Source organism: Salarias fasciatus (assembly GCF_902148845.1).
Source record: "Salarias fasciatus chromosome 23 unlocalized genomic scaffold, fSalaFa1.1 super_scaffold_20, whole genome shotgun sequence".
Taxonomy (NCBI): Eukaryota; Metazoa; Chordata; class Actinopteri; order Blenniiformes; family Blenniidae; genus Salarias; species Salarias fasciatus.
In genome coordinates, this window is record NW_021941230.1 from 18,508,069 (window position 1) to 18,533,263 (window position 25,195).

The 25,195-nt window shown below is 54.4% G+C and overlaps 1 protein-coding gene across 1 annotated transcript in view; it reads left to right on the plus strand.

The window, feature by feature from the left end:
* The first annotated feature begins 1,738 nt into the window (after positions 1–1,738).
* The window catches only part of LOC115383911 (alsin-like), a 44,971-nt gene continuing 21,514 nt past the window's right edge, over positions 1,739–25,195 (plus strand). Inside the window, 16 exon segments of the mRNA XM_030086113.1 lie at positions 1,739–1,896; positions 2,820–2,968; positions 3,044–3,909; positions 4,088–4,367; positions 5,595–5,769; positions 5,907–6,003; positions 8,654–8,731; positions 8,829–9,026; positions 10,247–10,418; positions 10,495–10,672; positions 10,733–10,798; positions 10,917–10,996; positions 10,999–11,078; positions 11,719–11,850; positions 14,062–14,190; positions 24,027–24,050. Of these exon segments, the coding sequence (XP_029941973.1) occupies positions 2,824–2,968; positions 3,044–3,909; positions 4,088–4,367; positions 5,595–5,769; positions 5,907–6,003; positions 8,654–8,731; positions 8,829–9,026; positions 10,247–10,418; positions 10,495–10,672; positions 10,733–10,798; positions 10,917–10,996; positions 10,999–11,078; positions 11,719–11,850; positions 14,062–14,190; positions 24,027–24,050 (2,700 nt within the window). The 5' untranslated portion in view covers positions 1,739–1,896; positions 2,820–2,823.

Sequence of the window (25,195 nt, forward strand, 5' to 3'; positions counted from 1 at the left end):
CTGGTCAGACCCAATCAGACTGCCTCTGAATGTGAAATATGAAACCCGACAGGGAATCGCTGAACTGAAGAAAATCCAGCGACTCAGAACTTAAACCTACTGGATCCATGTTGGAACGTCGTGGTTGCAGCCGGTTAAACGGCGGCGGCTTTTCAAGCTGCAGGCTGCGTTGCGTCTGCAGGAACCCAGAGCTCCACCAACAGCAGAATCCACGGCTGACTCTTCCAGCTGACTTTCAGGATATTTCGTGACTCCAGCAGGAAACCAGCTCACACAGTGAAGGCTTTGAATAAATGAACATTTTGCACATTTGCTATTTTTAACCAAAGATTTTAGTTGAGAAAATTAACAAAATTACCTGCTGCGATTATTTTCTTAATTAAAAAAAAAAGGCTACCAAAGTGAATATGTAAAAATACTGCAGGCGACAGGGAACAGAGCTGAACACCGTTTAGGATGAGCCGCAATGCCTGAATGTCCTCCTCCATGATTAGCATCATACCTCAGACTCTGCTCTGAATGAATCACCTGGAGTTTCTGTAAAATCTGACAGTTTTTTTCAGTGATTTCAAACCTTTGTCTTTTCCCATCTCTGCATTCTAGTTTTTTTCTTTTTGCATCCATGTTTAAAACATCTTTACTTTTGTCTAAATTGACACATTCTCTCTAATATGGTGACTTTTATCCTCATTTATTTTTTAACGTCATCAGAAGCAGCATGTCAGTGTCACTTTCTGGATTTTGGATGAAGTGGTGATTTTCAGCATCAGTGAATAACTATATGTATCACCGCACGAGCCAAGTCTGTTCTTTTCATTTAAAATGCTTTATTTTGACTCTATACGTTTCTTACACGTGTGTCACGCCTCTGATAAAAGCTTTACTGCCGGGTCAGTCTCCATTAATCGGGTGTTTAGGAGTGGCGTGGCGCTTCTGTGCGCTTTCTGTCTTCGCTTTCTGTTTGAGCCCTGCCGCTTTCCGTAGGACAAGTCAAAAGATGCGGTTAAAGTACAGACGTCTCACTCTGCCTCCCATGACGCATTCTGGGCTCAGACGCAGGACTAATTTAGAGTTGTATGAAATGATTTTGTCCTGGAAACAAGATGGAAGGAACACGTTCCAAAGTATATACTGAACATAAAAAATAATGTTTGTTGTTGCAATGTAAGCTCTGTTCTGAGTTAACGAAATAAAAACATCAGAATGTTCATAACTGACTCGTTAGACCTAAATACACTTGACCAGTGAGCTGCAGAAACATGTTCCCCAGCAGTGGTGGAAAAACTGAACGGCTGCAGTGTTTCGCTGCTACTGGTGAAGGAGCCAATCAGCACCAGGAGCTAAAAAGTGACCTTTGACCGGCTGGGAAGGCCGCCGCCGCCATCGTGAATGATGTGTTTTTTTTATTTGGAGTTTGTCAGGGTGAAAATACATAGACATATTTTAAATATGCAAACGGTGGCCTCAGTGACACGCTCAGGCCGGAGAAGGTTCAGCGTGTCGCCAGAAACTCAGCCAGAAGCACCGCGGGAGGAACTGCCCCGACGGCTTAGTTCTTCTGAACATCCAGGTGTGTGTGTGTGTGTGTGTGTGTGTGTGTGTGTGTGTGTGTGTGTGTGTGTGTGTGTCAGTAAGTCAGTCACTGTGAAATGATTCTTTTCCACTGTATTGTATGTCGCCGCAGCAGAGGATCCGGGCGGAGTGGCTGCTCCTGTCATACAGACGATCTGCGGTGCACGTAGCGGCGCCTCGCCGTGTCAACATCCGCCGATGGGAAAAAAAATACCGGCAGATTTTAACGGTAACGAGGCCGCGGACACCTGCCTCACCTGCCTCACGTGCCTCACCTGCCGGATTCACGGCCTCAGCTGAGCGAGAAGCCCCGGAACCAGGCCGGTAAGACACGTTTCATGGGGAAAGCATAGCGGGGAGCACTGCGGTGTGGCTAGCGAGCTAGCTAGCTAGCTGATGTGTAGCTGAGTGCAGCAGGTGGAGGGAGGCGGGTGGAGGTGGGTGGAGACGCCTGCTCCAGCTTCCAGGGGGTCGAACAGCCACCCGAACTCCACCTGTAACGGAACGCCGCCTCCACCCAACCTCCACCCGGCAGCGGTCCTGTCGTGCTGCGTTCACGGCCCCACAGGGGCGGTGGGAAACATTGGTGCAGGTCTCTTTGGAACCAGGTCTGGTTTGTGATTTCCAGCTGGAGACACTCACAGCAGGGGGTCCAGAGGGCAGCGGGGTTCTCCTTCTTTTTCTTTCCTGTCTTTGTTGTTTGTTAATTAAAAAAAAAAAAAAAAAAAAAAAAAGAAACAGATGAGGAGGTCCCCCCCCCCCCCCCCCCGGGGGACTTCCTGCTGATCAGCATGTGACCCTCCCACAGATGGACTCACTGGCTTTAACCACAGGAGCACAGTTGTTAATGGAGAGGCTCCACACACACACACACACACACACACACACACACACACACACACACACACACACTGACAACAGTCAAGTCCAGGGGCCTGTTGCACAAACGGAGGATTAAGTAATGCAGGATCAGTGCCTGATCCAGCCTCATCCAGTCCAGAGCCGGAGGGTTCAGGATTACTTGGAATTGGTCGCCATGGTAACTGACGCCAGAGCATAGCTTACTTGACCAAATCCTACTTTTGAGCAGCCAGATCCTGGATTTGTTGATCCAGGATCACCAAGGTGTCCCAGCTTACTTCCTGGTCTTGGCGTTGTGCAGCAGGCTCCTGGAATAGTTGATCCAGCTTACTTCCTGGTTTACTTCCTGGTCTTGGTGACACCACTGTCCTCCTGCTTCCTGGCAGCCCGATGGAGGATGGCGGCGGCGGCGAGCGCGGCCTGCTGCACCTCTGGAGGGGCTACTCCTGCAGCGTGAGCCCCGAGCGGCCGCTGCTGCCCCGGCCCGTCCTGCAGGTGGCGCTGGGCGCCCGCCACGGCGTCCTGCTGCTGGAAGGTAAGTTCCTGAGGTTCTTCTTCGTGGTCTCCGCCGTGTCTCTGCTGTGACGGTGTGTGTCGGCGCCCCCCGCAGGAGGGCAGGTGTACAGCTTCGGGGACTCGCCGGGGGAGCGGGGTCCGGTCCCGGAGGCGGGCTCGCTGGCCGGGCGGCGGGCGGTCGCCGTGGCGGCCGGAGACTTCCACAGCGGCGCCGTGACGGAGGACGGCGGCGTCCACATGTGGGGGGACAACGCCGCCGGGCAGTGCGGCCTGCCGGGCCCGGCCCGCGTCCCCGACCCCGCCCCCGTGGCCCTGGCGGCCCCGGACGGCGGCCCCTCCCCCGCCGCGGCGCTGGAGCTGGCGTGCGGCGCGACGCTCTCGCTGGCTCTGTCGGCGCAGAGGGAGGTGTGGGCGTGGGGGGGCGGGGCCTGGAGGCCGCGGCGGGTGGAGCGGCTGGCGGGCCGCTGCGTGCTGCAGGTGGCGTGCGGCGCCGCCCACTGCCTGGCTCTGGTGCGCCGCCTCGGCCCCGAGGACGTCCGGCGCCCCCCGGTGGACGAGTGTGGGCGGTGCCAGCAGCTGCTCTACACCATGACGGACCAGGAGGACCACGTCATCATCTCCGACAGCCACTGCTGCCCGGGGGCCCCGGAGGCCCCGGAGGCCCCGGAGGGCCCCGCCCCCCCACCGGGGCCGGAGGCCCCCCCCTCTGAGCCCCCGCCCCCCAGCTCCACCCCCCCTCCTGAAGGTGGCGATCCCGCCTCTGCAGCCCCGCCCCCGCAGAAAGAAGAGACGCCGTCGGCTGACGGTGCCGTCTCGTGCTCCGCCCACTCCGCCCCCTCCGCGTGCTCCGCCCACTCCGCCCGCTCCGCCCACAGCGTCAGGAACTCGCCGTATCCGGACGAGCGGGCGGTCAGAGACTACCTGAAGAGACTGTCCGACCAGAAGCCCGGAGGCCTGCTGGTGAGTGAGGCCTGCGCCGGTCTGCGTGAGTCCCCCGTTCTGGGTTCAGGTCAGACCTGGGAGTCCTGCAGGGCGGAGCCGGACGGCTCCGAGTCTGGTTCTCCTGACACGTGAGGATGTGTCCGGGGGTCCGTCTCCTCTTCCAGCGGGTCTAACAGTTCTCATGTTGTGGTTGCAGCCCTCGGCGAGAGCTCCGGGCTCCTCCGCCCCCGCCGCCGCCGCCTCCTCCGCCCTCAACAGCCTGGTGGCCTCCTGCGCGTCGGCGGTGGGGGGGCGGGTGGCCTCCACCTACGAGGCGCTGTCCCTCAGGAGGATGATGAACTACCTGCCGTCCGGGACGCCCCGGCAGGCCGGCGGGACGGCGGACGCCAAGAAGAGCTGCAGCACCGGGGACATCCGCCAGGACGAGGACGAGGCGACGAGACGCCGCCTGTCGCTGCCGGGACTGCTGGCACACGGTAGAGACGCCGCTCGCCGCTTCTCCTCCTGCTATGACCTGCTGCGTGAGTACAGCCAGCGCACCGGCACGGCGCCCCGGCACGGCGCCCCGGCACGGTGCATGAGCACAGGGCACGGTGCACCGGCATGGCGCACCGGCACGGCGCCCCGGCACGGCGCCCCGGCACGGTGCATGAGCACAGGGCACGGTGCACCGGCATGGCGCACCGGCACGGCGCACCGGCACGACGCACCGGCACGACGCACCGGCACGGTGCATGAGCACAGGGCATGGCGCACGGCGCACCGGCATGGCGCACCGGCATGGCGCACGGCGCACCGGCACTGGCACGGCGCACTGGCACGGCGCACTGGCACGGCGCACCGGCACTGGCACGGCGCACTGGCACGGCGCACTGGCACGGCGCACCGGCACTGGCACGGCGCACCGGCATGGCGCACGGCGCACCGGCACTGGCACGGCGCACCGGCACGGTGCACGGGCGCGGCGCACCGGCACGGTGCACGGGCGCGGCGCACGAGGAGCGTGTGAGCCAGGCTCCGCCTCCGCTCATAAAGCATGAAGTTCATGCTGAAGTGCAAAAAAAGCTGTAATTCTGGGGAAAGTCCAGCAGGGGGCGATGGTGTTTCAGAAAGAGCCCGGGTCTCTTTGGAAACGTTCAGAACGAGGATTCTCTGAATGCAGATGAGCAGATGAAGTGTCCGGTCCAGACCTGGTCCTGGTCTCTGGCTCTGGTTCTTCACCTGCTGCTTCAGACTCTGGTCTCACTGGAACCATCTGCTGATTTATTTCATGAGTTAAAGTTTAGCATCAGTCGCCCAATCACAGCCCCCCTCTGTCCACGTGATGCGGTCACATGACGGGCTGGACCAATCACATTACATCTGGTTTCACATGTTCTCTATGGAGTCCTGCTGGACTCGCTGGACCCTTCAGAGCAGGACTTCAGAACGCTGTGGGGGACGTCAGGACGTCTGTCCTCTGCCTGTCTGTGGTGTGAGCAGAGCGCACGAGCAGAGTGCACGGGGAGTGTGTGAGCAGAGTGCACGGGGAGTGTGTGAGCAGAGCTCACGAGCAGAGTGCAGGAGTGAGCGTCCTGGTCTTGGTGCGGTCCCGGCGGTCTCCTTCAGGGCTCGGTGACCTGGACTCGGTCCTCAGCTGAACTTTGACCTTTAGCAGTGACGGTCCGCTCAGACCCGGTCCTCCCCCGTCCCTGTCTCCGCAGTGTCCCCCCGCCTGCTGAGGACGGCCGGCCGGTCCAGGTCGCGGGCCGTGGCCCCGCCCCCTGTGGGGGAGTGGCCCCCCGAGGCCCCGGAGGCGCTGCCCCCCCTGCAGACCGAGGTGTGGAGCTGGGGTCACGGAGACCGGGGCCAGCTGGGACACGGGGACACGCTGGACAGGTGGGACGCCCCGTCTGTCTGCATGTGTGTTTATGAGGGCTGCAGTGATACATGGTGTGTGTGTGTGTGTGTGTGTGTGTGTGTGTGTGTGTGTGTGTGTGTGTGTGTGTGTGTGTGTGTGTGTGCGTGCGCTCCAGGCCTCAGCCTCTCTGCATCCGCAGTCTGGACGGGAAGGAGGTGGTCCGGCTGGCGGCCGGGGGTCACCACTCGGTGGCGCTGACGGCTCAGTGTCAGGTGGGGTCAAAGGTCAAAGGTCACACCCGGCCGGACTACGTTCCAGGGCCGTTTCTCAAGTCTTAGTCTGCGAGTGCGCACTCGTGGCCTTGGAGAGTACACACCTGTCCGTGGGACTCGGAGTCCAGACTCTGGACCAGGAGCAGTGAGGGCGATGCTGGAACCAGCAGACGGCCGGTTCATGGTGTCTGCAGCCTTCTGACCCATGGCCTGCATTCATTCATTCAGACATTCATTCATTCATTCATTCATTCAGTCATTCATTCATTGATCAAAGCAGCATCAGAGGAGTGTTTGTCGGCCGGTGATCAGGAAGTGTCGGAGGAAGAGAGCGGTCGGTGTGGAACAGGCTCATAGAGCAAGTCGCTGCATTGCATCCTGGGAAAAGGTGGAAATGAGGATCCAGGAGGATCTGCTGCAGAACCACGGGGCCAAACTGCTGAACCGGTTCTGTCACTTCCTGTTGTGAAGTCCATCAGTCTGTCCATCAGTCTGTCCATCAGTCTGTCCATCAGTCTGTCCATCAGTCTGTCCTCAGCCTCCAGTCCTGGTCCTCCTGGAGCCGAGCTCCAGACGCAGCAGCTGCTCACCTGTCTCTTACTGTCTGTCCTCCCTGTGTGTCCCCTGTGTGTCCTCTGTGTGTCCTCTGTCCTCCCTGTGTGTCCTCTGTGTGTCCCCTGTCCTCCCTGTGAGTCCTCTGTGTGTCCCCTGTCCTCTCTGTGTGTCCTCTGTCCTCCGTCTGCTCCGGTCTGACACACAGCATCCAGCTGAACATCATGAGAACCGTTCTGTCCTGTCCTCAGTAAAGACCTCAGTGTCCCACCGTTCTGTCCTGTCCTCAGTAAAGACCTCAGTGTCCCACCGTTCTGTCCTGTCCTCAGTAAAGACCTCAGTGTCCCACCGTTCTGTCCTGTCCTCAGTAAAGACCTCAGTGTCCCACCGTTCTGTCCTGTCCTCAGTAAAGACCTCAGTGTCCCACCGTTCTGTCCTGTCCTCAGTAAAGACCTCAGTGTCCCACCGTTCTGTCCTGTCCTCAGTAAAGACCTCAGTGTCCCACCGTTCTGTCCTGTCCTCAGTAAAGACCTCAGTGTCCCACCGTTCTGTCCTGTCCTCAGTAAAGACCTCAGTGTCCCACCGTCCTGTCCTGTCCTCAGTAAAGACCTCAGTGTCCCACCGTTCTGTCCTGTCCTCAGTAAAGACCTCAGTGTCCCACCGTTCTGTCCTGTCCTCAGTAAAGACCTCAGTGTCCCACCGTTCTGTCCTGTCCTCAGTAAAGACCTCAGTGTCCCACCGTTCTGTCCTGTCCTCAGTAAAGACCTCAGTGTCCCACCGTTCTGTCCTGTCCTCAGTAAAGACCTCAGTGTCCCACCGTTCTGTCCTGTCCTCAGTAAAGACCTCAGTGTCCCACCGTTCTCCTGTCCTCAGTAAAGACCTCAGTGTCCCACCGTTCTGTCCTGTCCTCAGTAAAGACCTCAGTGTCCCACCGTTCTGTCCTGTCCTCAGTAAAGACCTCAGTGTCCCACCGTTCTGTCCTGTCCTCAGTAAAGACCTCAGTGTCCCACCGTTCTGTCCTGTCCTCAGTAAAGACCTCAGTGTCCCACCGTTCTGTCCTGTCCTCAGTAAAGACCTCAGTGTCCCACCGTTCTGTCCTGTCCTCAGTAAAGACCTCAGTGTCCCACCGTTCTGTCCTGTCCTCAGTAAAGACCTCAGTGTCCCACCGTTCTGTCCTGTCCTCAGTAAAGACCTCAGTGTCCCACCGTCCTGTCCTGTCCTCAGTAAAGACCTCAGTGTCCCACCGTCCTGTCCTGTCCTCAGTAAAGACCTCAGTGTCCCACCGTTCTGTCCTGTCCTCAGTAAAGACCTCAGTGTCCCACCGTTCTGTCCTGTCCTCAGTAAAGACCTCAGTGTCCCACCGTTCTGTCCTGTCCTCAGTAAAGACCTCAGTGTCCCACCGTTCTGTCCTGTCCTCAGTAAAGACCTCAGTGTCCCACCGTTCTGTCCTGTCCTCAGTAAAGACCTCAGTGTCCCACCGTTCTGTCCTGTCCTCAGTAAAGACCTCAGTGTCCCACCGTTCTGTCCTGTCCTCAGTAAAGACCTCAGTGTCCCACCGTCCTGTCCTGTCCTCAGTAAAGACCTCAGTGTCCCACCGTTCTGTCCTGTCCTCAGTAAAGACCTCAGTGTCCCACCGTTCTGTCCTGTCCTCAGTAAAGACCTCAGTGTCCCACCGTTCTGTCCTGTCCTCAGTAAAGACCTCAGTGTCCCACCGTTCTGTCCTGTCCTCAGTAAAGACCTCAGTGTCCCACCGTTCTGTCCTGTCCTCAGTAAAGACCTCAGTGTCCCACCGTTCTGTCCTGTCCTCAGTAAAGACCTCAGTGTCCCACCGTTCTGTCCTGTCCTCAGTAAAGACCTCAGTGTCCCACCGTTCTGTCCTGTCCTCAGTAAAGCCAGAGGAACATCAGGAAGGGTTGAAACAGGACGTGGTTTTAAACGTTCTACAGTTCTTCTTTTATTTACCAGGAACAACAAGAAGCACAGGTCATGAGGTGGTCATGTGACTCCTGTCTCCAGCGTGTCCTCAGTGTGTGTCCATGCTGTCCTCCAGCTGTGTGGACTGTGGGGGACTGTGAGGACATGTGGTCTCGTCCTGCAGGTCTTCTCGTGGGGCTGCAACAGATCCGGTCAGCTGGGACACATGGAGTCTCCCAGCACGGTGCCCCGCCTCGCCAAGGTCTGTCTCGCTCTCTCTCTCTCTCACACTCACACACACACACACACACACACACACACACACCACGGCCGTTGGTCCTGAGCGGTGTGTGTCTCAGCTGTCGGAGGGGATCCGGGTCTGGGACGTGAGCGCTGGACAGAAGCACACCGTCCTGCTGGCGGACGGAGACTGCCTCCAGCCCATCATCTACTACAGCGGCCAGCAGGGGGAGCTGCAGGCGGAGCTGCAGGGGGCGGAGGAGGAGGAGTCTGCAGGATTTACCCAGCAGCCCGTGCTTCTGCCCTTCTGCATGAACGTGAGGAAGTTTTTACCTTTTCAGTCTAAAATGATTTGGTTACTTTTCACTGGTGCCGTATCGGCCCGAATGTCAGACGATATTTTATTCCAGGAATGGTTTTCTCTAAAGCGGGGTGGTGCTCTGATGGAGGACTGGGTGGAGGACTGGGTGGAGCCAGAGTCCCGGGGAGCTGGACTGCCTCTGCTCCGTGCAGTGGCTCCGCCCCCCGTTAGGGGGAGCTAGTGAGCTGGACAGAGAGTCAGCCTGCAGCAGTGGGAGAAGAAGACTGAGCAGTGTGGCTGCTGCTGGTTTTTCTAAGGTTCCTCTCGAACAGCATCCAGAATACCTGCCTGTCAGTACTCGAGTATACTCAGCTGATGTTCAGGATGGAGGGGAAACTGATACTTGTGAGTTTGGCCGTTTGTTTTGAAGTTTCAACGCAGATGCTAATTCTGTTAGCATGTCAATGGCGTTTCCATTAATAGTTAGCATTGAGCTAGCGGCTCTGATTTTAAACACTGACTGGTTTAGTTGTCAGACAGTGATGTGTGTTGTGGTCCATCTTGTGTGTTTGTTCACTTCTATGTTTATCTGGTTGGTTTCAGTTTTCCAGCCTTCAGGAGAAAGTAATAAAAGCTCAGAGCAGCTGAAACCTGCTGCTTCCTCTCTGAAGAACTGTTCTCTACAGGCCAGACTGAAGCCAGCATCCAGGAGGCTGAGTTATTCATGTTCATCAAGCTGAACAGAGCTGGAGTTTGATGGTTATGAAGTTATTTACATCATTGATGCAGTTATTGAACCTTTGAGGTTCTTAATTGTTGCTTATTGTTGCTTATTTTGAGAAGGAGAATATTTTTTTATTTAATACTGCAGTAATATTTTTTGTCTTAAATCAGGTGAAAAGTTCTCTCTGTTGTGAGTCTTTGAGTTTAAATAATTGTACAGTAAAAAGTTATTTTCTGAGTAACCTTATTGTCTTCAACATATTTTTATTTTCACAAAATGGTATTTGAAGAATAGGGGTCGTCTGATAATCAGAGTCGTCTTATATTCGGGCCGATACGGTAATTGAACACCTGGATCACCTCTTCTGATGCTAGGCTTTGGGTCTTTGGTTCCAGGTGTGTCATGATCCCATGACCACACTGCTAAAATCTGAAGTGTGTGTGTGTGTGTGTGTGTGTGTGTGTGTGTGTGTGTGTGTGTGTGTGTGTGTGTGTGTGTGTGTGTGCGCGCAGCTGGGCTTCGTCAGCGGTGTGTGTGCGGGCGGCGGGCGCTGTGCGGCGCTGTCGGACAGGAACGTGATGGGCCTGGTCTCCAGCCTCCACGAGCTGGCGGCGGCCGAGCGGCGGTTCTACTGCTGGCTGAGCGCCGTGGCGTCCGGGGTGCTGCGCCCCCTGCTGGAGCTGGGTGAGACGACGGTCCGGTCCGTCCCGGTCCGTCCCGGTCCGTCCCGGGCTCCGGCTCAGTGTCCTGTCGTCCCCAGACTCGCTGGGCTCGGCGCTGGGCGCCGCCGCCCTGGTTCTGCTGCGGACGCTGGCGGGACGCTTCGGCCTGCTGAGTCAGCTGACCGGGCGGCACGCCGCCGGCCTGAGGCGGGGCCGCCGGGTCCGGGACCTGCCGCTGCTGGAGCACACCGACCTCTTCCTGGACACCTACGATGAGTACGTTCCTGAAGCCCCGCCCCCGGCCACGCCCCCTCCTGAAGCACTCCTCTCTTTCAGATACTGCACGGCGGTGGGAAACTTCCAGGTGATGGGGGGCTTCCAGGCTCTGACCAAGCCATGCCTGTGAGCACACACACACACACACACACACACACACTCACACACACACACACACACACACACACACACACACACACACACACACACTCACTCACTCACAGCCATCATTCTGTCCTTTCAGAGACGTCTTTGGGAAAGGGGCGGAGCTGCTCCAGAGGCTGTCGGACTGCAGCGAGGACGGCGCCGCCGTGGCCGACCTGCTGGGGCGCTCTTCTACCTGCCAACGCGCCACCTGCAGGAGTACGGACGCCTGGTCCTCAAACTGACCACCTGCTTCGAAGTGGTGTGTTCAAACGCCGCCGTTTACCGTTTCATCAAGGTCACACACACACACACACACACACACACACACACACACTCACACTCGGAGCTGCTGATCGGCTCCTCTGTTGCAGATGATCGTTATGAACGCAGCTCTGTCAGTAACCGATCACTTGCTGGGAGTTTATTTAGCGCTTCTTTTCTGTTTGGATTCCGGTCCGGTCTGAAACCACGACGTCGGCCCCGATTCCCGATCACGTGATCGGCTCATCCCCGGTTCTCAGGTGTTGAGTCGAGGAACAGGATCTAGAGACTGTTCTACATGTACTCCTTTAAAGATGGCAGAAACCAAACCAGGCCAGCCGGAGCTGCCTCAAAGCTGAATGTGTCTCCGTGCTTTTCTGTTGTCATTAGTGTCAGTGGTCCAGTTTGTGTGTGTGTGTGTGTGTGTGTATATTTATACGTACATATATGAGTGTGTTTGGAGGAGGAGCCTCAGAGGGCGCCTCAGCCTCAGCCTCGCGTTGCTTCGCGTTTTGTTAATGTTGTTGTTGTTGTTGGTTTTTTTGTAAAGCCGGTGTTAATACTGTGTTAACATTGTGTTAATGTTGTGTTAGTACTGTTAGTGTTGTGTTACTGTTGTGTTGTTGCTGTCTCTTCAGTGCAGTGAGGACTTCCAGAAGCTTCAGGACTGCTGCTCCAGGATCGAGTCCTGCGTCCTGCAGCTGAAGAGGAGGAGGAAGGACTCGGAGGTCACCTTCCACTTCTGGAAGAACTTCCCTGGGAAGATGACGGTGAGGCTGGAGTGCTAGCATGTTAGCATGTTAGCATACAGGCATGGGTGTTTTTCCAAAGATATGTATATAAAGGCCAGATGTCTCACCCTTCCGGCCAATGGAGCCCAGCGTCCGTGGTTGGCGGCCATCTTGCTCTTTCATCAGACTGTGTCCATCCACTTTAACCACCGTCACTGGATCGGTTTGAACTCGGGCTGTCGCGGTAAACCGGTATTGACAATAATCGTGGTATTAAAAAATGAAATTTCAATACCGTGTTCAAAATGCGCACATGAATATCGCATAGAGGATCTAGAGCCACTTGAAACGTGTTGAAGTGTACTTTCAAAATCTGCTCCTGTTCTTCCGCCCTGCTTGCTGCTTGATCTCCCTCCTGCAGCCCCCCCCCCCCCCACATATAAACACAGCAGAGCAGCGGTAGCGGCACGGCTCCCAGCTAGCGTGGCTCCCAGTTAGCGAGCGTCACGAGTGAACTAAACATGTCGGCGGTGGCCGACAGCGACAGCGAGACGCTCTATAACCCGAAAAAAGTGTGTTTAGCAGCACTGACTGCACGTCGAAGCTAGCCAGGTAGTAGTGGGGCCCCGTTAAGTAGGTTCCAGACGTGTCACTGTAATGTGTCCGGGGGTTTCAAGTTGTGTCGCTGATATCCGCCGTCTTCTCCGCCGGCCCCCTTCTAGCAACTAACCGGTGAGTCACCGGAAAGGGCCCCATGTGGGGGTTTTTCGACATGTTGTCGTTGCAGCGTCTAGCGTAGCGCCTTAAAGTTGTCATTGAAATTGACTGATGTCAGCCGTTCCTCGGGGCCCCCTTCAGCTCTTTCCATAACCCACCAACCCGACGTACATTAGGCCTCTGCTGTGGATCCTCTGTTCATCAGTTCATCAGATTTTAATGAGTGGAGAGTAACTACACTTTTGGTGTGCAGCTGTACAGTTACTGTTCTCTTATTGTTTCAACACCTCATTTGACAGGTTTTCTGACTGTAATTCATCTGGGAAAAGAGAGAAAACAAACAAAAATAAAATTAAAGATGAATCTGAATGTTTGAACCATTATTAGTTAATTTTTTGCTGATATCGTGATAATATCGTTATCGTGATATTTTTTGCCCACGATAATCGTGAAGAGAAAATTTGATATGGTGACAGCCCTCGTATGAAACAGTTAGGTTTGTCGGAAACGTCGGAGATGTAGTTATGATGCTGCTTCCTGAGTAACTAGAACCACATGAATATGAGTAACTAGAACCGAAGGGGAGGAGCTACGTCACCTGGGAGGAGGAGCTACATCACCAGGGAGGAGGAGCTACGTCACCAGGGGGAGGCGCTACATCACCTGGGAGGAGCTACATCACCAGGGAGGAGGAGCTACATCACCTGGGAGGAGCCACGTCTCCAGGGAGGAGGAGCTACATCACCTGGGAGGAGCCACGTCACCAGGGGGAGGAGCCACGTCACCAGGGGGAGGAGCCACGTCACCAGGGGGAGGAGCCACGTCACCAGGGGGAGGAGCCACGTCACCAGGGGGAGGAGCTGGCAGTAGAGCCGCTACTCGTCCACATGGAGAGGAGCTCAGCTCCTCTGTAGGACCCTCCTGGACGCCTCCCTGGGGAGGAGTTCTGGACATGTCCCACCAGGAGGAGGACCCGGGGAGACCCAGGACACTCTGGAACCCTGGGAACACCTCAGGATCTTCCAGGAAGAGCTGGAGGAAGAGTGTGGGGACAGGAAGTGTGGGGACAGGAAGTGTGGACATCTCTGCTGAGACTGCTCTCCCGGCGACCTGATCCCAGATAAGTGGTGGAAGATGGAAGGATGATGGATGGATGATGGATGGATGAAGATTATTAAGATAATTAAATGATGTGAATTGTTACGTTTATTAAAAACAAATGAATGATTGTGAAAGCTTCCTGGAGCAAGATGGCCGCCGGTGATGTGGTTCAAACCATGAAGCCTTTATATACATGTCTCTGTTTCCACGGCAGTCCCATCACTGTCTCTCTGTGTCCTCATCGTCCTCTCCCTGTCTGTGTCCTCATCGTCCTCTACCTGTCTCTGTGTCCTCATCGTCCTCTACCTGTCTCTGTGTCCTCATCGTCCTCTCCCTGTCTCTGTGTCCTCATCGTCCTCTCCCTGTGTCTGTGTCCTCATCGTCCTCTCCCTGTCTCTGTGTCCTCATCGTCCTCTCCCTGTCTGTCCTCAGGACTCCCTCAGGAAGCCTCAGCGCCGCCTCCTCTGTGAGAGCAGCAACAAATCTTTAACCCTTCAGAACGCCGGACGCTTCTCCGTCAACTGGTTCATCCTGTTCAACGACGCTCTGGTCCACGCTCAGGTAGGACACACTACTACACACTGCTACACACACTGACACACACTGCTGCACACTACTAACGCCGGGAACGCACTGGACGCGGAAGCGTAGCGGAGGCGCCGCGCCGGCGCTTGGCTGTTCGCACTGGAGGCGTGTCTGCCGCCTGCTCTCCGCCGGTCACGTCGGCGGCTCTCGGCTGATCCGGCGGCTCTCGGCTGATCCGGCGGCTCTCGGCTGATCCGGCTGCTCTCGGCTGATCCGGCGGCTCTCGGCTGATCCGGCGGCTCTCGGCTGATCCGGCGGCTCTCGGCTGATCCGGCGGCTCTCGGCTGATCCGGCGGCTCTCGGCTGATCCGGCGGCTCTCGGTTTTCACATCTGTTCCCTCCGTCTCTCTGCCAGGATGGATGTGTGTGTTCTGGTGACCTGTGGACAGACTTTTTCTCCTCCTGTCCTCTTTTTTTCTGCATCACGTGAATCTCTGTCGCTGTGTGTGTGTGTGTGTGTGTGTGTGTGTGTGTGTGTGTGTGTGTGTGTGTGTGTGTGTGTGTGTGTGTGTGTGTGTGTGTTTGATTGGGTGTGTACGTGCGTATGCCTGTGTGTGTGTCCGTCTCTCTTGTGATTAGACCCAAGTGACAAATTATAGACGGACGAGCCGCACCGTCTGTAACTAATCGTCATTTAATTCATTTTATTTTGAAAATTGACCGGATTCTCTTGCCTTTTCTGTTTCCGACTTCCTGTCTGGTCCGATCTGCTTGATCCAGCTTGACATATGGCGCTCGCGGCTCGCGTGAAAAATAGAACGAAGCGGAGCGGGCGCTGCGGAGCGCTGGCGGCGGCGGCGCGGCGGCGCGGCGCCCCCCTGCGCGTTGTGTGCGGCAGTCAGATAGGTTCACATGGGAGGCCATCAGAGGCGCCGTGCGCGGCGCTACCGCGTCCAGTGCGTTCGGGCCGTAACACCAGTTCATCCTGTTCAGCGACGCCCTGGTCCACGCTCAGGTAGGACACACACTGACACACACTATTACACACTGACACACACTACTACACACTGCTACACACTGACACACACTACAAACACTGCTACACACTGCTACACACTACTACACACTGACACACACTACAAACACTGCTACACACTGACACACACTACAAACACTGCTACACACTGCTACACACTACTACACACTGACACACACTACAAACACTACTACACACTGCTACACACTGCTACACACTACTACACACTGCTACACACTACTACACACTGCTACACACTGACACACACTACACACTACTAACACTGGTTCATCCTGTTCAGTGACGCCCAGGTCAGACACACACTGCCACACACTGACACTAGGGGTGCTGTGGTGCAGATGACCCGCGGTACGGTCCATAACGAGGGTTTCACTTCGGTATTTCGGACATTTTATGCATAAAGAGAAAAACCTTTTCTCCCAAAATATCCTTTCATTCTGCCCGTCATCAGAAACGGCCTCTCACGGTAAAATGACATCACTGGTGTCCTGCGTCATATCATCCACGGTAAAATAATAATTTATTCAATTTAAAAGCGCCTTTCACAACACCCAAGGACGCTGAACATTAAAACATCGAAAAAATTAAAAGCGGTTCTAACAACATAAACAAAAGGCAGCAACACTGAACGGTGAGAGCGACGATGAGCCGTTGTTGAAGTAGGACTGTCTGAGGAGGTGAGCTTTGAGTCTGGCTTTAAACAGTGGCAGGAAGTCAGTGGTGCGGAGGTCTGGAGGGAGAGCGTTCCAGAGCTGGAGCAGAGCGACTGGATGCTCTGGACCCCATGGAGACCAGGCGGCAGGGGGAACAGGAAGCTGGAGGAAGAGCGGCGTGACGGACAGGAGTGGCCATGTGGAGGAGGTCGGATATGTAAGGTGGGGCCAGGTTATGGAGCACTTTGAATGTAATGAGAAGAGTCTTATAGTTAATTCTCTGTTTTATTGGAAGCCAGTGGAGCTGTTGTAAGATGGGAGTGATGTGGTGAAGTGGTGAATGGGGTGACGTGGTGAATGGCATCCACAGCGCTGACTGTGACACAGACCATTCCCTGGTCGCCACCAAGGTACGTCTCTGCCCCAGACGTGCCAACCGCTCCAAGCAGAAACCCCGGCCCCGCATCAACACAGCTATGATTGCAGTACCTGAACTGCGGGAACGCTATGCTGAATCCATAAATGAAGCCCTGATGGACCGCCCCACTGACTGTGCTACTGCAAGGTGGAACCACATCCGCGAGGCCGTGTTTGAGATTGCCATAGTCACCTTTGGGAAGAAAATGGGGAGGAGTGCGGATTGGTTTGAAACAGGAGCCGCTGACATGGAACCTGTCATCGCCGCTAAGCGTGAAGCCCTAATCGCCCACAAGAAGGAGCCTTCTGTGCGAACGCTCGCTGCACTGCGCGCCGCAAGGAACAATGCCCAAAAGATTGCAAGGCGTTGTGCCAACAACTACTGGCTTAACCTCTGCCGGGACATACAACTCTCTGCAGAACTTGGGAATGTGCGCAAAATGTACGAAGGCATGAAGAAGGCTTTCGGTCCCACTGCCATCAAGACCGCCCCACTTAAATCAGCTACTGGCGATGTCATTAAAGATCGTGGCAAACAAATGAAGAGATGGGCTGAGTACTGTTGGAGCCAGGACTTCCGTCCCGCTGACTCCACCCGGTTCTTTTATTCTATGCTTGGTATAAAGAATGCCAAAACGACTGACTTCAGATTATTACCATTTATTTAAGTATAGCCAAATGTAATGCTCAGCTGGACCTTACAGGGAAAGATACAAAGTATTTCGCCCCGAAAGGATCCTGATTGTTGATGAATCAGAGTTTTTATTCCATGTTCTTCTGGGCTGGGCCCCGACAGATAGGTTGGACTTTGTTCGCAATTGGACAATTTGGTATTGATGTCAGCTGCCAACCAAGACCTGACATCCTGATCCGGTATGTTTTGGAACACTAGTGAGTGTGTGTTGGTTTCTCCGGAACGTGTGGGTATGTTTACACCTTAGCAGAACATCTTATAACCTTGGTGTACTTCTTTCAGGAAAGGCCTAATATACAGTTAATACAATTATTCCATAGTAGTAGTGCCAATTAAAGTATATCCCTAACAGTTCTACCAAGACCTCTACTCAAGAGAAACTACCGTCTCAAACACGGCCCTTGAGAACACCCCTTCACTGTCCATCCTGGCTGAGCTTGACGCTCCACCCACCACCAAGGAACTCAGCAAGGCAATAGATTCCATCTCAAACGGCAAGGCTCCGGGCAGTGACAACATCCCCCCTGAAATCATCAAAACCGCTAAGGAGAGCTCGCTCCTGAAACACCTTCATGAGCTCCTGCTGCAGTGCTGGGAGGAAGGGGCTGTACCCCAGGACATGCGTGATGCCAAAATTATCACCCTCTATAAAAACAAGGGGGAGAGGAGCGATTGTAACAACTACCGTGGCATCTCACTCCTAAGCACAGTTGGCAAAGTCTTTGCCCGCGTTGTCCTCAACAGATTACAACTACTGGCCGAACGCGTATATCCAGAGGCGCAGTGTGGATTCAGAGCAGCCAGGTCAACTACAGATATGGTGTTCTCTGTGAGACAGTTGCAAGAGAAGTGCCGGGAGCAGAGACAACCCCTATATCTGGCCTTTATCGACCTGACCAAGGCTTTTGACTTGGTCAGCAGGGATGGACTGTTTGCTCTCCTCCAGCGAACCGGATGCCCCCCCAAGCTCTTGCGCATGATCAAGTCATTCCATCAGGACATGAACGGCGTTGTCCAGTTTGGGGGATCATCCTCAGACCCTTTTCCAATCAAGAATGGTGTGAAGCAGGGCTGTGTCCTTGCTCCAACCCTTTTTGGCATCTTTTTCTCCATGCTCCTGCGCTACGCATTCAAGGACTCTGAAGACGGCGTCTTTCTCCACACCAGGAGCGACGGAGGCCTCTTTAACCTGGCACGCCTCAAAGCAAAGACCAAGGTGCAGAGTGTTCTCATCAGGGAGCTGCTCTTTGCTGATGATGCTGGTCTTGCCGCCCACACTGAGGAAGCGCTCCAGCGTCTCATAAATTGCTTTGCTGATGCCTGCTCTGAGTTTGGCCTCACCATCAGCCTCAAAAAGACCAAGGTCATGGGTCAGGATGTCGGTAGTGCTCCCAGCATTAACATCGGCGACCACACCCTTGAGGTAGTGGACAAGTTCACCTACCTCGGTTCGATCATCTCCAGTAACCTTTCCCATGATGCTGAACTGGACACGCGCATTGGCAAGGCATCGACAGTGATGGCCCGCCTGGTGAAGCGTGTCTGGGACAACTCCATGCCAACCACCAACACCAAGATAAGAGTCTACCAGGCCTGCGTACTGAGCACTCTCTTATACGGCAGCGAAACATGGACCCTCTACTCCTGTCAGGAACGTCGGCTGAATGCTTTCCACCAGCGCTGCCTTCGCAGACTACTGGGCATCAGCTGGCAAGACCGTGTCTCCAATATTGACGTCCTGGCCAGAGCAGATGTTCCCAGTATGTTTGCCATCCTGACCCAGAGACGCTTGCGATGGCTTGGCCACGTCACCCGAATGAACAACGGCCGCATCCCAAAAGACCTACTGTACGGGGAACTGGCTACTGGAAACAGGTCAAAGGGACGACCAGCTCTCAGGTTCAAGGATGTCTGCAAGCGTGACCTTAAAGCTGGAGGCTTCAACCCTTCTGACCTGGAGTCAGCCACGTCCGAACGCTCTGATTGGTGGACCACCAGCAAGGATGTCATCAGAAAAGCAGAGGAGAGAAGAGACACCCGCTGGGGAGAGAAGAGACACCGCAGACAGCGGAAACCATTGACATCTCAACCACACCGCGAAGAGTTCATCTGTAGTGGCTGCGGCAGGATCTGCGGATCCCGTATTGGCCTCTACAGCCACGCCCGGCGCTGCAGCTCCCTGACTGTAAATCCACGGCACAAACCCCCCCCATGATCTCTCGAGATCGATGGAGCCAACATGGTGAATGGGGTGACGTGGTGAATGGGGTGACGTGGCGAATGGCGGGAGTCCGGGTAATGAGGCGAGCTGCAGAGTTCTGGAGGAGCTGCAGTTTCTGGAGGGATTTGTTGGGGAGACCAAGGAGAAGAGCTGCAGTGATCAGTCCAGGAGGAGACGAGGCGTGGACAGGATGGAGTGGTCTGAGGAGGGAAGAAGGGTCGGAGACCAGAGATGTTGTGCAGGTGAAAGTCTGCAGACCGAGTGATATTACTGATGTGGGAGTGGTAAGAGAGTGTACTATCAAGGATGACACCCAGGCTCTGGACCTGGGGGAGGGAGGGACAGTTGAGTTGTGGATGGAAATAGAAAAACTGTTGGATTTGGAGAGAGTGGAGGGGGTGCCTACAAGGAGGACTTTGGTTTTAGAACTATTTAGTTTCAGGAAGTTGAGAGTGAACCAGGAGTGAATGTCTTGTAGGCAGAGGGAGAGGGAGGCTGGAGGGAGTGATGAGATGGCTGGTAGAGAGGTAGAGCTGGGTGTCGTCCGCGTAGCAGTGGAAATTTATATTGTGTCTACGGAAGATGTGACCAAGCGGGAGGATGTAAATGATGAAGAGAAGGGGACCCAGGACAGAACCCTGGGGCACGCCGGCGGAGACAGAGAAGGTCTTGGACTTATGAGATTTGAGTTGGATGAATTGTGAGCGATCAGAAAGACAGGAGGTGAGCCAAGCGAGGGGTGTGTGGGAGATGCCAATGGATGAGAGTCTGAGAAGCAGAGAGCTGAGAAATGGTGTGGAATGCTGCTGAGAGATCAAGGAGGATGAGAATGGAAAGTAAACCAGAGTCTGAGGCTAAGAGGAGGTCGTTGGTGATTTTGAGGAGTGCTGTTTCAGTACTGTGTCGGAGACGGAAGCCGGATTGAAACTGCTCGTAGATGTCGTTGGTGATGAGATGATGGTGGAGCTGAGAGGCTACAGATTTTTCAAGGATTTTGGAGAGGAAGGGTAAGTTGGAAATAGGACCAAAGTTATTGAAATTCGATGGGTCCAAGCCGGGTTTTTTCAGGATAGGGGTCACAGTAGCGGTTTTGAATGAGTGAGGGACAGTGCTAGAAATAAGAGAGGAATGAATGATGTTGGTGATGAGGGGAGCAAGTGAAGGTAAGCAGGTTTTTACAAGAACTGGAGGGAGGGGGCCAGCTGGCAGGTGGAGGGTTTGGCCTTAAGAATGAATTCAGAAATGACTTGAACTGAGGGGAGGACAAAGCTAGAGAGTGGGGTTACGATGGGCAAGACGGGGATCGCAGAGACTCCAGAGACTGCAGGACCACATGTAGAGAGTTGCTGGTGGATATCAGAGATTTTGAAAACAAAAAAGGACATGAGGGAGTTACAGAAATCAGTAGACTGCATGTGCTGGGGGAGAGAGTCAGGGGGTTTTGTGATGTTGTTGAGAAGAGAGAACAGGGTTTTGAGTTGTGTTGATTGGAGTGAATTAGACCAGAGTAGTGAGGAAACATGGTCCTTATAAAGCATGACATGATTATTGTACATCTCTTTGTGTATGGTGAGTCCAGGTTTGTTGTACAGCCGTTCCAGCTGTCGACCTCGGGATTTGAGCTGACGGAGGGCAGGGGTGAACCGGGGTGAACCGGGGTGAACCGGGGTGAACCGGGGTGAACCGGGGTGAACCGGGGTGCAGAGTGGGAGAAAGAGACGGATCTGGTTTTTAGTGGAGGACGACTGTTCAGGAGTGTATGGAGGCTGTTGCTGTAGTGGGAGACCAGATCGTCAGGTGAGCTATTGACAGGTGTGCTTGGAAACTTATTAATGTCTGAAGAGAAGGTGTCAACATTTATGTTTTTGATATTGCGGAATGATATGGTACGGGGGAGGATAACTTTGGATAAAGAGAGGCTAGTATTGAAAGTAATTAGCATGTGATCAGAATATGGCAGCGTGAGGCGTAAAGTCAGAAGGAGTGATCCCAGAGCAGCAGACTGAATCCAGAGTATGACCTTTACAGTGGGTTGCGAAGTTAATGTATTGCTGCAAACCAAAACTTTCTAAACAAGATGAAAAATCTTTAGAAAGGGGATTAGTGGTATTGTCCATACGAATATTGAAATCACCAAGGATAACTGTATTTTGAGACAGAGATGAGAAGTGAGTAAGTAGGTGAGAAAAGTCATTCAAAAAGTCCTTATTATATTTTGGCGGGCGGTAGACGGTAGCCACAATTACAGGAGAGGGTCCAGGCAGCAGTGAGGCAGAGTACTGGAAGGAGGAGAACCCCGGAGCAGCAGGTACCGGCGCCACTTTCCAGCTCTGGCGGTGTAACATGGCGAGACTCCGCCCCGCCCACACGTGCAGGGTTGACCGATGTAAACAAACCCCGGCGGCGCAACTCATTCAGGGAGGCAAAGTGATTCGGCTGCTGCCAAGTTTCAGTTCGGCACAAGAAATGAAGCTTTCGGTCCACAAGGACGTCACGGATGAGACGCTTCCTGCTGCTGAGAGAGCGGATGTTGAGGAGACCGAGGTTGACAGCGGTGGAGAAGCTCTTGGCCGTGGAGTTAGCCGACTCAGCTAAGCTAGCCAGGACGCTGTGGTCAACATCCCGACCAGCGTAACGGGACGGACGGCGAAAGGTGGACCAGAGCGATTTTATTGGATGAGAGTCATTGTACTGGAACTTACGGCGTGATCCACGGTGAGTGTGTCTCCGTCGGGGCTGGAAGGCGATGTCCGGCGGGATACCGAGCCCAGGTGGTGGCGCAGAACGAAGACGTGGTGCCGAAGTTTTAAAAGTTGGGCAGCAGAGTACAGGAGGAGAGCATTTGTTTGGGGCCGGGACACGTATGACACCGGGAGCCAGATGATGGCAAACCATCTCCTTAATTGATAGATCCACATCGCTTCTCAGGAGAATACGAGGTAAGCCACAGGTCACAGGTCACAGGTCACAGGTCCAGGAAGGCCACAGATAACAGCCGAAGCCACAAGTCCATCACGACATTCAGGACTGTGCCATCACAGTTTTATCTTGTTGACATCATCACTGATCATCATCATCATCATTTGACAAAATGACATCATCCCTGGTGTCCTGTATCATATCATCTCATAGTAAAATGACATCATCCCTGGTGTCCTGTATCATATCATCTCATGGTAAAATGACATCATCCCTGGTGTCCTGTATCATATCATCTCATAGTAAAATGACATCATCCCTGGTGTCCTGTATCATATCATCTCATGGTAAAATGACATCATCCCTGGTGTCCTGTATCATATCATCTCATGGTAAAATGACATCATCCCTGGTGTCCTGTATCATATCATCTCATGGTAAAATGACATCATCCCAGGTGTCCTGTATCATATCATCTCATGGTAAAATGACATCATCCCTGGTGTCCTGTATCATATCATCTCATGGTAAAATGACATCATCCCTGGTGTCCTGTATCATATCATCTCATGGTAAAATGACATCATCCCTGGTGTCCTGTATCATATCATGCTCAACTGAACTCACGCCTGCCAACATTGACAAGCGACTTTTCAGAATCAGGAGCCTAAAGCAGCTGATAATCAGCAAACCTGGCAACTATTGCTGCAATTTGACAGTTACTGCAGCGTGTGAGCAGCAGCGACTGGACGTTACCTCGCTGGGGGGTTCACCTGTCCAGACCGGTACACACACACACACACACACACACACACACACACACACACACACACACCATGGGCTGTAAAGCAGCTGTATGAATGAATCGCAAAACTGAAAACTCGCCGTCCACTAGGGCGTGTTGTTCCGTGGCAAGCGGACCGCCGCATCCCCAACTGACTCGCACTACACACTGATACACACTGATACACACTGATACACACTGCTACACACTGCTACACTCTGATACACTCTGATACACTCTGCACACTACTACACACTGCTACACTCTGATACACTCTACACACTACTACACACTGATACACTCTACACACTGCTACACACTGATACACACTGCTACACTCTACACACTGCTACACACTGCTACACTCTACACACTGCTACATACTACTACACACTGCAAGCCACTACTACACACTGCAAGCCACTACTACACACTACTACACATTGACACACTCTACTCACTACACAGTGACACACACTCCTCACGGCTACACACCCTCAGATCCTCCAGACCAGCAGGGTCTGACTCAGATCCCGGTGGGTTCTCCATATCCTCTGCTCTCTGTGTTCTCTGTTCTCTGTGTTCTCTGTTCTCTGTTCTCTGTGTTCTCTGTGTTCTCTGTGTTCTGTGTTCTCGGTTCTCTGTGTTCTCTGTTCTCTGTGTTCTGTGTTCTCTGTTCTCTGTGTTCTCTGTGTTCTCTGTGTTCTGTGTTCTCGGTTCTCTGTGTTCTCTGTTCTCTGTGTTCTCTGTGTTCTGTGTTCTCTGTGTTCTCTGTTCTCTGTGTTCTCTGTTCTCTGTTCTCTGTGTTCTGTGTTCTCTGTGTTCTCTGTGTTCTGCTCCACAGCTGGATGTGGTGAAGCTCCTGCAGGCAGACAGCTTGATTGAAAGTTCCACCACATCCAGCTGTGGTGGAGCAGAAGAACATGGAGAACGTGGAGAACGTGGAGAACCCTCTAGGATCTGAGTGTGACAGTCCTGCTCCACACTCCAGTCTACACTGACTCACTCCCTCCTTCACTCCAGTCACACTCTGAACCTCTGTTTGAAACGTGTGTGTGTGTGTGTGTGTGTGTGTGTGTGTGTGTGTGTGTGTGTGTGTGTGTGCTTGCTTGCCTCCGTGCTGTCAGGGCGTGGCGCCTTATAAAAACCTTGTAAGTATGCAGAGTGCAGAACCTCAGTGGAACATTACCCCCCTCCCCCATCGGACCTCCCCCCTCCCCCCCGCCTCCCCCACTAAACCTCCCCCTGCTCCTCCCCCCTCTCCTACTGGACCTCCCCCTGCTCCTGCCCCATCAGACCACCCCCTCCCCCTGCTCCTCCCCCCCTCCCCCACTAAACCTGACCCCTCTCCTACTGGACCCCCCCCCCCATCGGACCTCTCCAAGTGTCCCAGTCCTCAGAAGTCAGGATTATGAAACACTGACAGAGAGATGTTGTGAGATGTAGAACAGGAAGTGTTTTTCTGGAACGCCTCGGGTACTGGAGGTCTGGAGGGTTCTCCGTCCTTCTGGGTGGATCCTCTGAACTAGTGGCTCACCACCGCGGCACTCTGCTGAAGGCCTTCAGTGTGCTGCACCTGGCTAGCTCACCTGGCTAGCTCACTTCTGGCTAGCTCACTTCTGGCTAGCTCACTCCTGGCTAGCTCAGCTGGCTAGCTCACCTGGCTAGCTCACTCCTGGCTAGCTCACCTGGCTAGCTCACCTGGCGAGCTCACTCCTGGCTAGCTCACCTGGCTAGCTCACCTGGCTAGCGCACTCCTGGCTAGCTCACCTGGCTAGCTCACTCCTGGCTAGCTCACCTGGCTAGCTCACTTCTGGCTAGCTCACTTCTGGCTAGCTCACTCCTGGCTAGCTCACCTGGCTAGCTCACTTCTGGCTAGCTCACTCCTGGCTAGCTCACCTGGCTAGCTCACCTGGCTAGCGCACTCCTGGCTAGCTCACCTGGCTAGCTCACTCCTGGCTAGCTCAGCTGGCTAGCTCACCTGGCTAGCTCACTCCTGGCTAGCTCACCTGGCTAGCTCACCTGGCTAGCGCACTCCTGGCTAGCTCACCTGGCTAGCTCACTCCTGGCTAGCTCAGCTGGCTAGCTCACCTGGCTAGCTCACTCCTGGCTAGCTCACCTGGCTAGCTCACCTGGCGAGCTCACTCCTGGCTAGCTCACCTGGCTAGCTCACTCCTGGCTAGCTCACCTGGCTAGCTCACTCCTGGTCCCCTTTCAACCATTCCGTGCTGATTTCACCGCATGATTCCAACATGGCCGAGAGAGAGTGGAGAGCTGTGGACAGCTCGCCGCCTCA